Source organism: Giraffa tippelskirchi, chromosome 5 (genome assembly GCF_054371585.1).
Source record: "Giraffa tippelskirchi isolate mGirTip1 chromosome 5, T2T-mGirTip1v1.2.pri, whole genome shotgun sequence".
In the NCBI taxonomy this organism is placed as follows: domain Eukaryota; kingdom Metazoa; phylum Chordata; class Mammalia; order Artiodactyla; family Giraffidae; genus Giraffa; species Giraffa tippelskirchi.
The window spans coordinates 16,720,725-16,732,812 of NC_137279.1; the positions used below are offsets into that span (position 1 = coordinate 16,720,725).

Consider the following 12,088-nt stretch of genomic DNA (forward strand, 5'->3'; position numbering starts at 1 on the left):
CGATCCCTTGTTAGGGAGCTAGATCTTGCATGTTACAACTAAGATTCAGCATGGTCACATAAAACAATAAAACAATAAAATACAAAAAATGATATGGCACACTAAAAGGTGATAATGACCAGGGATAAAAGTATGGTAGATTAAGGGGTTGGAAAATAGGGAGAATAAGTGAAATTAAAATAGGGTGACCAGAAGAGAAAGCCCTCTGTGCTCATTCTCATTATTATCTTCCTTTCTCCTTCTTTGGGCTTCCTGGTGGCTCAGTTGCAATGAAATCCGCCTGCAATGTGGGAGACCCCAGTTCGATTCCTGGGTAAGGAAGATCTGCTGGAGAAGGGATAGGCTACCCACTCCAGTATTCTTGGGCTTCCCTGGTGGTTCAGCTGGTAAAGAATCCACCTGCAATGTGGGAGACCTGGGTTTGACTCCTAGGTTGGGAAGATCCCCTGGAGAAGGGAACAGCTGCCCACTCCAGTATTCTGGCCTGGGGAATTCCATGGACTGTATAGTCCATGGGGTCGCAAAGAGTTGGACATGACTGAGCAACTTTCACTCACTCACTCTTCTTTAGCAATAAACTGTATATGGTACATATCAGTAGTTCTTGAAACTAGCTCTATGTTAGAATAATTTGGGGCCCATCCTAGAATAATTAAGTCAGAACCTTGGTGGGGCCCAGGCTTAAGCTTTTCCAAAAAAAAGAAATCTCCTGGAAACTTCAGGCTTCTTTCTGATCCAACACATAAGGAGCTTAGAAATCATCACTCTGTTCTCACGATAAGTAAAAAGTTGAACTGAAAAATCAATTCCTCTTCGATCTGTCAGAGAAATGAAGTCACAGGACAAATGACTACTCCCCAAGCGAGAGAGCTGAATGCAGAGAATCCTAACTTCAAGAGCAGAAACCCACCTCAGTGAGAACCAGCAACAGGATAAGAAAACCTAAGTTGTCAGTTCAGTCCATTTCAGTCGCTCAGTCATGTCCGACTCTTTGTGACCCCATGGACCGCAGCACGCCAGGCCTCCCTGTCCATCACCAACTCCTGGAGTTTACCCAACTCATGTCCAGTGAGTCATTGATGCCATCCAACCATCATCCTCTGTCATCCTCTTCTCCTCCTGCCTTCAATCTTTCCCAGCATCAGGGTCTTTTCAAGTGAGTCAGCCTTTCGCATCAGGTGGTCAAAGTATTGGAGTTTCAGCTTCAACATCAGACCTTCCAATGAATACCCAGGACTGATCTCCTTTAGGATGGACTGGTTGGATCTCCTTGCAGTCCAAGGGACTCTCAAGAGTCTTCTCCAACACCACAGTTCAAAAGCATCAATTCTTCGGTGCTCAGCTTTCTTTATAGTCCAACTCTCACATCTATACATGACCACTGGAAAAACCATAGCCTTGACTAGATGGACCTTTGTTGGCAAAGCAATGTCTGCTTTTTAATATGCTGTCTAGGTTGGTCATAACTTTCCTCCCAAGGAGTAAGTGTCTTTTAATTTCATGGCTGCAGTCACCATCTGCAGTGATTTTGGAGCCCCCAAAAATAAAGTCAGCCACTGTTTCCCCATCTATTTGCCATGAAGTTATGGGACCGGATGCCATGATCTTAGTTTTCTGAATGCTGAGCTTTAAGCCAACTTTTTCACTCTCCTCTTTCACTTTCATCCAGATGCTCTTTAGTTCTTCTTCACTTTCTGCCATTAGGGTGGTGTCATCTGCATATCTGAGGTTATTGATATTTCTCCTGGCAATCTTGATTCCAGCTTGTGCCTCATCCAGCCCAACATTTCTCATGATGTACTCTGCATGTAAGTTAAATAAGCAGGGTAACTAATGAATTTCTGGAGGCTCAGTGTGGACAAGTCTGAGAGATGAAAACTCCAGAGGGACTCTGCTGTTAAAAGGGGCGGTGAAGGCTCACACCCCCATGGACCACATATCTTGTTGGAGGAATTCCTTTTAGAATTTTCTCAGGATTTAGCTCTTCAGCTATACCACTCCTGGTCAATCACTTTCTTCATGTTCTGAGAAGTTAGGGGAAAAGGTGGAAAGAGGGTACCAGCAACTAATGTCCTCGCCCCCAACTTGGTGCCTGGTCCCTGTGGTGTGCATTTGGCCTGCAAGACTTCAGGTTCGGTCTCTATCAGGCTCTTTTGCTCTGTTTTCCTCTGTTTCTTTCTGTCAGCCTTCAGTCTGAATGGGTTATATGAGCTTCCTTTAAAAAACAGAAAGTTCTGAAAGCATCAAGCATTATTGGAATATGAAAATGTTTCATAAGGAAATTTGGATATTTCTTCTTTATTGTGCTGGTCACAATTGTATTGATTACTAATTCGATTTTCTGGTCAACAGCACTGTCTACTCTAATGGACTGTGAGGTCAGCATAACTGGCTATAAGGTCAGGGCAGCCATGAACTGCATATTCTGTTTTTGCCACTCCATTCTTAGCGCCCAACACAGTTCGCTTACAAATGCTTTCAATGTGTATTGATGGGGCAACTATTACGTGCATTACTGTGCTAGGTGTTGGAGGTATGAAGAACAATAGGACATGGTCTCTGCCCTATAAAAGTATATAGTCTAGTAAGTGAGGCACAGACGTGCATGTTAAGTTGCTTCAGTCATGTCTGACTCTTTGCGACCCCATGGACTGCAGCCCGCTCGGCTCCTCTGTCCATGGGATTCTCCAGGCAAGCATACTGGAGTGGGTCGCCATCTCCTCCTCCAGGGGATCTTCCTGACCCAGGGATTGAACCCGTGTCTCTTATGTCTCCTGCATTTGCAGGTGGGTTCTTTACCATTAGTGCCTCCTGGGAAGCCCATACACGGACAGTTATCTCTGAAAAGTGGAGGGAACCTGTTGCAGAAACAGAAGGGTAAGAGGGGAAAGGAGAAGCTGTCAGCGCTGGGATGTCTCTTATCACCCAGTGGAAAAGAAAGGGAAGGTCATTTTAGACAATCGTGTTGCTGGAGGTTGGAGTTCATGAGCAGGAGAGGCAAGAGATGAATGTGGAAACCTAGCCTGTGGTTGAGTTGTCAACGGTCTTGTGTCTGCCACTGAGCAGCTGAGGCTTTTTCAATTGGGCCAAGAAAAGCCCGACAGTCAGCAATGAAACAAGACCTTAGTCTCCAATCACAGGGACTGTATTCTCCCAACAACCTGAACTAGCAAGGACATGGCTCCATCCATAGAGCTTCTACAAAGGAATGCAGTCCTGCACACCTTGATATTAGCCCCATGAGTCCCAGGTCAGACTTGTGACCTTCACAACTGTAAGGTAATAATTTGATGTTGTTTTAAGCCACTAAGTTTCCAATCATTCATTACGGTAGGAACAGGAAACAAATACAAGGGATTTCCCTGATGGTCCAGTGGCTAAGACTCCACACTCCCCATGCAGGGGGTCCAGGCTCGATCCCTGGTCAGGGAACTAGACCCCACAAGCAACAACTAAAGAGTCTGCATGCCGCAACTAAAGATCCTGCCTGAGGCAACTAAGACTCAGCACACTAAATTAATTAATTAAAAAAGAAAAGGAATACAAGGGACAAGAGTAGACCGGCTTCCTTACCTGTCTCTTCTGCCTCAGCCTTTTCCTTAGAGGTCCATGGCCCCTGTAGGTCTACTGTGGCGACATCTCTTCCTCCATTCTGATGACCCAGGACCCAAACATAATTTCACAGGGAAAGAAATAGCTCAAAGCAGAAACTGCAGCTCACTGGGCTGTGGACCAAGCTTGTCCACATCCAGGTTTTGCTTAACCTGCACATGTTATAAACATTCTAGACATCTCGTTCTTTTTTATTTTTCTTTTTCCTTCCTTCCCCCTTTTCTCCCCTTCTTCCTTCTCTCACTCCTTCTCTCCCTCCTTCCTTTTCTTTCTTTCATTTTTTTCCCCAAGAACTCTGACAGCACTGGGTTGGCAGCTCGAGCTGATTGTCAATGTCCCCTTTGAGCTGTGTTATCCAGCTTATCACAGCCTCTACCACCTTGTTATCTCTTGGGGGTTACTTTACCCTCTTACATGACTCACCTGCATCCTACAGGTGATGGACTTTGGGACATTTATCTACTTCTGGTGTTATCTCTAACACCAGATCTCTGAGGATCTGAAGTTTCTTATTCTCTCACTTCAGAGATCTCTGAAGTGAGAGAATAAGAAACCGTGGGAAGCAATCAGTGAGACTCAATAAAAGAGTACAGTTTTTTCCTACTCAGAGTGGTCCTCCTAAGTGTCATGAGGCCCTTTAAATAACATGTTTGCATATGCTTGCATACCTGTGCATGAATATACTATGAGTGAGCGTGCAGAGAGAGAAAGAGAATTGAAAAACAAGCAAAGATCACAGTTTTGAATGAGTCCACTGAACAACCTTTCTTTTCCTCCAGCAGGACTCACTTCCTGCCAGCCTATGGGTCCAGCCTTGCCTCAGCCCATTGCAAGGGTAGGCAGGCAATGGCCCTGAGCTGGTATTTTATTAGATCCTCATCCATCACCTTGTTGCTGGCCTGACATCTTCTCCGGTTCCATGTTCTGATTCCTGTTCTTTTGGATCAAGCTCATTCCTGGCACCTCAGTTCCAGTACCAGGGCTCTTCTCCATCCTTTTCCTGGCATCTTGCCTTAGTTTCTTGCCTGAGTTTTGGGAACTGGAATTCTGTCTCATGCCCTCTGCTGCTTCTGTTAACTGAAGTCCTTTTCTGGAGCCCTGACCCTGTTGGGGGAGGAGGCCTTACTCCCTTCCTCTGGGTCCCCTTATGTTGAATGCTTGCTCTGCTGGACTTTGTCCCAGTGCCCAAGAGGCTCCCCACTCCTTGCCTATATCCAGACCCACCCTAGTCATATTTGCCTACAGTATTCCTGGACCTGTCACAGTCACAGCCCCACCCAGATGATTCTACAGTCCTGGGTGGGCATGAGCCCTGCTGTCCTCACATCTCAACACTTATCATCTTGAGACAAGTCTAGGGAATAAAGGTCATCAGCATAGCAGGATACTTTGTCTGGAAATGAGACCAGATTCTCCAATAAGCTTTCTAGTTTTTCCTTGTCTTGCAACCCATAGAATCAATGAGCCATGTGGAGGGCTTATTTAGGATATTCTGACTCATTTTACTCCCAATTGTCTTCAAAGGACAGAAAATGGGCCTGGCCATTCTGATGACAGTGATTTGGCTTCTAGGCTAGACATTTTCCTGAGTCTCTTTATCAGTTAATTTGGCAAATGGGCAGAATTCGAGGGAAGGACTCTTCCTTTGGTGTCGAAAGTTGTGCAGATGGTCACCACGCAATGAGAATTGGCCAGAGAATCGGAAGTGATGTGTTCTGGTCCAGACTCTGCCACTTACTACTTAGTGATCTTGAGAAATTCATTTACCTTCTCTGTGTGCCAGTTCTTCATCTATTTAAAAATAAATGATCTCAGACATGGTCACTCACAGGGTTGTGAGGATCTGCTGAGACAACGGGGGTGTGAGTCATGGTCCAAACGGGAGGATCCTAGCAACAAAAGATCTGATCTGATAAAACAGTACCTTGCTTCCTAGAGTGTTTAATGCCATCTGCACACAGGTCTCCTGGGATTCTTCAACCACCTTGTGTCAAGGATTTGCTCAAGGCCATGCGGCTGCAGAGTGCGACAGGTGTCCAGACCCTGAGGGTAGGTGTTCTGTTGCACACCCACCATGGAAAGACTGTCTCTGACTCCAGGACAGGATGGGGTGGGGGTTAGAGGTGCTTCTGTCCATGCTCTCCACTCCCATCTTAGCCACTACAGTCTGGTCCCGCCATGTCTGGGCCGCTCCCCGACTGACCTTTCCAGGGGCAGATGGCGTCAGGGCATTTCATTTCTGACCAGAAAAGGTTCTGTCAGTGGGAGGAGGCTTCTGAGAGATGATGTGCCTCTGTTGGGGGTCTGACTTGATTACTTCTTCTCCTTTTTGGTGCTGGGTAACTTTGGTCTGAAGGAAGAGAGAAGAGTGGCCAGTTATCACAGTGGCATTGAGGTAACTAGCACTGTACTCTCTGCTGGTTGGTTGCTGTCCTTCCCTTTAAGTGTGGTGATGGCCAAAACCGAAACCCTTTTACCCCCCGCATTCTTATCCTCATGTTCCTCTTCAAGAACTTGTAACTCTGAAGCAACGCATTGCCTTTCTGTGCAAAGAGCCTCCAAGTTTCTGGCTTGTCTTCCAGGCACCAGCACTGGCAAATGATACTTGGGCAGCTCCAAGCCCCTTTTGGACTTGCAGCAGGTCTCCATTCATAGAGCCTACTGTCTCTAACCTTGACCTTCCGGTAGCTCTTTGGCACTGTTTCCATGATGCCCCTATAGGGATTCTCCTATAGCTCTAACTTACCATCAGTCCTGCTCTGATGCTTGTACAGAAGTGAATTAGGCTAAATCAGATTTTGACAGTCTCAAATCCTTTCCATCCTTATTGTAATATTTGGCCATGCAGAAGAATAGCTCTTCTTTCCCGTCTTATACATTATACTCTGAAGGACTGGAGTATTAGTGTGCTATGTTGCTTCAGTCAAGTCCAACTCTTTGCGACCCTATGGACTGTAGCCCGCCAGGCTCCTCTGTCCATGGGATTTCTTCAGGCAACAATACTAGAGTGGGTTACCATGCCCTCCTCCATGGGATCTTCCTGACCCAGGGATCGAACCCATGTCTCTTACTTCTCCTGCATGGCAGGCGAGTGCTTTACCCACTAGCGCCACCTGGGGAGCCCTCGGAGTATTAGGGCAGCCAGCAATAAAAGATCATCTGGGACACTTCCCCCAACAATAGCATTCTACCCAGAGGTGGGTCAGGGGCTCCAATTTCTTAAAAGTGTCCGTTTTGATGGAGGTGGACAACAACCCATAGAGAAACCCTTCCCTCACTAGCCTGACTATACGCCTCTTGAGAAGCACAACTTCTTGGTTCTGTATGCCAAGGGGTGTTGGGATGTGGAGCTAGGTTTCTGCCCCCTCCCATCGTATACTTGGACAAAGCAACTTCTTCTGGACCGAAGAAGAAGACTTCCGGCTCGTGCCTACCCTGGGACAGGACACAGCTGCATGGTGGAGATCACATGTCTTGACTGAGTAAAGATGCTAGATGAAGCTAAAGACAAATACAGAGAAAAATACATCAGCACTAATGGCACAGGCACTCATTGGAAGGTCATTCCAGGATAGCCTCCAGGGAAGGAGTTGGGAAAGGGAGGGGGAAGCAGTGGTGCTCGAGGGACATTTAGGAGCCTCATTTCTGGGCTGCAATATAATATTTTTTGCCTTAGGAGACATTTCATTTGGATGCAGAGGTCATGATGCCAACCTCATAGATCCAAGGAAGTAAAATAAGGAGATTAATCTGCCAGATGAGCACTGGAATCACAAGACTTTAGGGCTGTTTGGATTTTACAGATCATGGCAATGTTCTGTAGCTGCCTCCCTCATTAAGCAACAAGGGGACATAAACAAACAAGCAGGTAGGGCAAGCTGGCATCTCATGCCTTCGGGAAGCAGAGAAGCAGTATCTCCCAACCTGGGAACAAATGCCGACAACTGGGATAGAAAGGAAAGGCTGGTTGAGAGAGACCACGTAGACCACAGAGGCAGGTTTACTGCTTAGGGGTGGAACTGACTCCTTGAGGCTGAAGATGGAGAAGAAAAAAGGATATAACAAGGAGCCCAAAATGTGAAGCTAGAGCCAGAGAGTTTATTACAGGGATAAGAAGATCAGTAGCAGGAGCCTTTGGAAAGTAGAAGGTGCGGGGGTCCTGTTTCAGTCAGCAGGTACTCTCAGTGGGAGGAAGAGGTTCCCATTGGGACGTTACGATCATCTCTTAATAAAGAGACCACCACGCCTGGAAATGGTTGAGAGCCAGGAGAGAGACAGAGAAGCTTAAGGCATTCCCCTTCAAGGGTCTATACCAGGAGCCATCATCAGGAAGATGTAACTATTCAAATGAGAGCTGTGCATGGAGCCCTGGAAGGGTGGTCAGGACACCTGGTTCTCACCCCCCATTGCTTGTGAGTGGCAGTCACTTCACATTTTGGGGGTCTTGGTCTCTTCCTGGTCAGTAAGGAGGCTTGGCTGAGTTGGCCTTCCCGTCACCCTCTAATTGAGCAGTGGACTTTTGATATTAGTGGACTTCCACTTCCAACTCACAGTTTTGGATTGAACTTCCTGTCACATCCCGAGGTTGAGGCCGCAACCACTCAATACCTCTGCACAAGGTGAATCTTAGGATGGCGTGGTCTCCTGGGGAAGGAAGAAGGGGCACAGTACAGCGATGCCCAACAGAGTAAGTCTGTGTAAGTCAGCAAGAAAGCCCCTGTTTACCATTCTTCAGATTATAGGATGTGAGTGATAGAACACTATCTACATCCACACCTCTGCAACTGAGATCAGGTGTGTGAGGCTGAGACAGGGGAAGCAAGATGGTCCAGGACTCTCCAGGTGGCCTGACCCTTAGCTCAAGGCGCCCTGCTGCCCTCTTCAGACATCAGAAAAGATTTGGGCATTTGCTTCCTGGGAACTCAGTAGGAGGAAGGGAGCCAAAGGCTGGAAGCTCTGGGGCCACCCCTAAGGGACACTTTCTGGCTCTTCTGAGTGAGCAGCATTTGCCCTTCCTGCCTGGCCCCCTCCCTCTCCTTTTCTTCTTACTGCTCCTCTCCTCCCCTACCCCCACTGGCATCCCAAACAAGCCTTTGCACCCCCAGGGACATTCTGCCCCACATCCTAAATAGACTGCTGATTTCCATCAGCTGATGTGACACTTCCGTCTGCTGAGACAAGGATGGTGAGCAATGTTCATTGACCCTTGGGATGACTGCAGCAAGAGAGGTAGGTGATGTGTTTTGGACTAAGGTGAGGACACTCTCAGAGGGGCAGGACACTCTACACCAGCCAGCCTTGTTTCCCTTACCATTCAGGGGGTCAGCCAGAGATGACCCTCAAGGACCCTTGTTTGCACTCCAGGAAGCAGGTGGGGTGCTTGTTTGTGGGGGATGGAATAGGGGCAGGGGTGGGTATCTGAGGAAGTAGACATGAGAATGGGGCGGGTTTGAGCTGAAATGACAGAACGCTCAGCTCCTGTTGTCTCAGGACAGTTAGCTGCTGTTTTTAAGTTTCTTGTCCCGTCTCCATGTTTTGTCCCGATGCTGGTACTGTTCACAGACCCGTTATCTTTGTTCCCTGAAATTTCTACTGCAGAGAGATCCACTCCTCCCTCTCTTTAAAATTCCCTTTTTTGCTCAAGTACTGATGTCACAGCAGGTATCTGGGAAGGGGCTGAGTTTAACTGCTCTGTATTAAGAAAACATACATATGTATATATTTATTGATTAATATATGTTAATAATAACTGTTTAAGCCTCTCATAATCACACTACCCAGGGATAATTCTATTGATCCTTTATTTCTAAGTTCTTTCCTGTGTTTCATAAAAATTACATACATACATATTTATATATATTTACCATGTAAAATCACACTCTCCCTCCACTTCCTAATTTTCTCACTTAACACTATAAAATAGATGCACTTCCCTGGTGGCTCAGACGGTAAAATATCTGCCAGCAATGTGGGAAACCCAGGTTTGATCCCTGGGTCAGGAAGATCCCCTAGGAGGGGATGGCAGTCCACTGCAGTATTCTTGCCTAGAGAATCCATGGACAGAGGAGCCAGATGGGCTACAGTCCACAAGGTCACAAAGTGTTGGACACAACTGAGTGACTAACATTTTTGCTCTTTCAAATGGTAGGGCTGGATGGAGATAGTTGGAGCAGGAGCCTTCATCTATGGTAGTGAAGTAGCTCACCACCTCCGTTACTGACCATGGAGTCTGAGATCTATGTCCCCAGAGGCACCCCAGGAGGTACTGCTGGGGAGCAGTGTGTGGGTGGGGTACCCTTTTGCTAGCACTGAGAGCCACAGATAAAATAAGGTGTTCATGCTTCTCTGAGGGCCAAGTTAATAAGATGGCCAACCCCCAGCAAACGCCCTCTGTGAAGTCTTACAGCTGGTCCTTCCGGGCTTTGCTCTCCCTTCGTGAATCTCGTCTGCTAGAGAATGGGGCTGTGGGTCACGGTGAAGCTTACCTCCACTCCAAGGAGGGCACTTGTACAGAGGTTTTGGAGAAGTTATTATGTCCTTGAACTTCTTTCCCCTGTACTGGAAGTAAGAGTGGATTGCCTTCCAGGCACAAAACCTGTGAGAAAAATGGCTTCAGGTCACAGAGAGAAAACGACCCACTGAAAGGGCTGGACCACTGAGCACAGAGGAAGTGGGTGGGGACCAGTCCTCACAGAGAGGGGGTAGTATCCTACAGAGAGGAGGAGAGCCCTGGGCCTCAGAGAGCTGCCTGTCAGAGGCCCTTCTGAGGCTGCCTCTTTGTCCAGGCCCGGCTCCAGTGAATGCCTGGCCTGGGCGGGATGTTAGGACTTCCTTCTGGAATCACCAGTGAATGGAGTCTGTAAAGAATGTGCAGCACTGAGGCCTGGGTGGGGCTAACTGCTGGGATACTGACTTCAGCCTTAGACTGGGGGATGAGATCACTATCTATAACCCTATCTGGAACAGCCAGAGCGTCTGACTGGCCTCCTCCAGGGGCCTGATTCTTAGTTTCTAACCTGTTCCTTAACTGGGGGCTGTGATCCCCTCAGCTCATTCCCCAGAGCCCTTTCCCTGGAATAGACCCTGGTTCCTCACGTAGACTCACTGCAACCTGGGAATTCTCGCTCCCTAGAAACCCTGGAACACTCCCCACCCCTTCCTCCCTGGGCTCTAACCCCTTGCTCTCCGTCAGCCTGCCCTTGGATGATGACCTCTTGGAGGTCCTCTTGCTGACCTCTTGGTGTCTTGACCTCCACCCTTCCTCCTCCTCCCTGAAGGGTACTCTATTCATTCGCAGTTGGTTTTTCCCATTCCACTTACTGAACTGGGTGTCCCTCTCATCATGAACCACCCACTATGCCACAAATGCATTCTTTATGGTGCTTAAGAGACCAAGAGACCTGGTTTCTAGTTCTGGTTTTACTGCTTACCAAGTGATCCTGGGCGAGTCCCTTAATCACTCTGAACCTCAGTTTCCTCATCTATAAAATAGTGACAGTTAAGACTTTGCCCCACCCACCTCACAGTGTTGATGAGAGGCTGTCTGAGGTAATGTGCACGAACACAGTTTGCACAACGTGAAACTCTTTCTAAGTGCATAGGAAAGGAAGTAAAGAACTGGCTCCATGAGGATTAGGTATTCAAAGCCTGCCTGAAGCACCTCTATACTTCCTCAATAGGTCTGAGGAAGAGCTGAGCACTGACTCCAACCAGGAACAGCATGTATTTCTCAGGGGCTTCTAAACGTCTGGAAAGTTTCACGATGAGTTTCCACTGAGTCCTGGTTTGGAGAACTAGAATCAAGTCTAGATTTAAGTGCTAGATAAAAATTGGTGTTCAGAAGGCTAACCTGGAGGCTTCCCTGTTGGTCTAATGGTTAAGACTCTGTGCTTTCACTACAAGGGGCACAAGTTTGATCCCTGGTTGGGGAACTAAGATTCTGCATGCCACGTGGCGTGGTCACACACACAAAATAATAATAATAAAAAATAAAACAAAAAGCTAAACTGATTATCTTGATCTTAGATTTCTGTATTTTTTTAATTCTACATTAAATAATTTATTATCTTGGTGATTTTAAAGTAAAGGCTGATGATGGGAAACAACCTGTGGTTTAGTCACTGAGTCATGTCCGACTCTTATGACCCCATGGAGTGTAGCCTGCCAGGCTCCTCTGTCCATGGGATTCTCCAGGCAAAAATATTGAAGTGGAGCCATTCCCTTCTCCAGGGGATCTTCCCGACCCAGGGATTGCACCCAGGTCTCCTGCATTGCAGGCAGATCCTTTACTGACTGAGCTATGAGGGAAGTATAAACAACCTTTACACTTCTATTTTAATGAACAACATTTTTTTGTAGGAGAGGGGAACCCTTAAGAGTCAGAATCACATAATAGTCTAAATGGCCAAATCAGCCTGGTCTGGGAACATTTCAGCCAGCTGTCCTCTGGTCACTATCCCCTAGGGTACTGCCAGTC

The 12,088-nt window shown here is 47.2% G+C and overlaps 1 protein-coding gene across 50 annotated transcripts in view; it reads right to left on the minus strand.

Annotated features, from left to right (window-relative positions):
* Positions 1–12,088, minus strand: part of RGSL1 (regulator of G protein signaling like 1) — a 126,647-nt gene that overhangs the window by 9,822 nt on the left and 104,737 nt on the right. For 30 of the 50 annotated variants that reach the window (XR_014052367.1, XR_014052363.1, XM_081485798.1 and 27 more), the window contains 4 exons: positions 10,098–10,207; positions 8,164–8,256; positions 7,047–7,113; positions 5,538–5,962 (listed from right to left, as the gene is read on the minus strand). Coding sequence is in view for 28 of the 50 variants with exons in the window: in XM_081485798.1 (XP_081341924.1) it covers positions 5,926–5,962; positions 7,047–7,113; positions 8,164–8,256; positions 10,098–10,207 (307 nt within the window). In the remaining 22 variants the exon portion in view is untranslated. Of the gene's footprint in view, positions 1–3,573; positions 3,653–5,537; positions 5,963–7,046; positions 7,114–8,163; positions 8,257–10,097; positions 10,208–12,088 lie in introns of those variants that run through there. The other 20 variants (XR_014052360.1, XR_014052362.1, XR_014052351.1 and 17 more) reach the window with 3 other exon arrangements.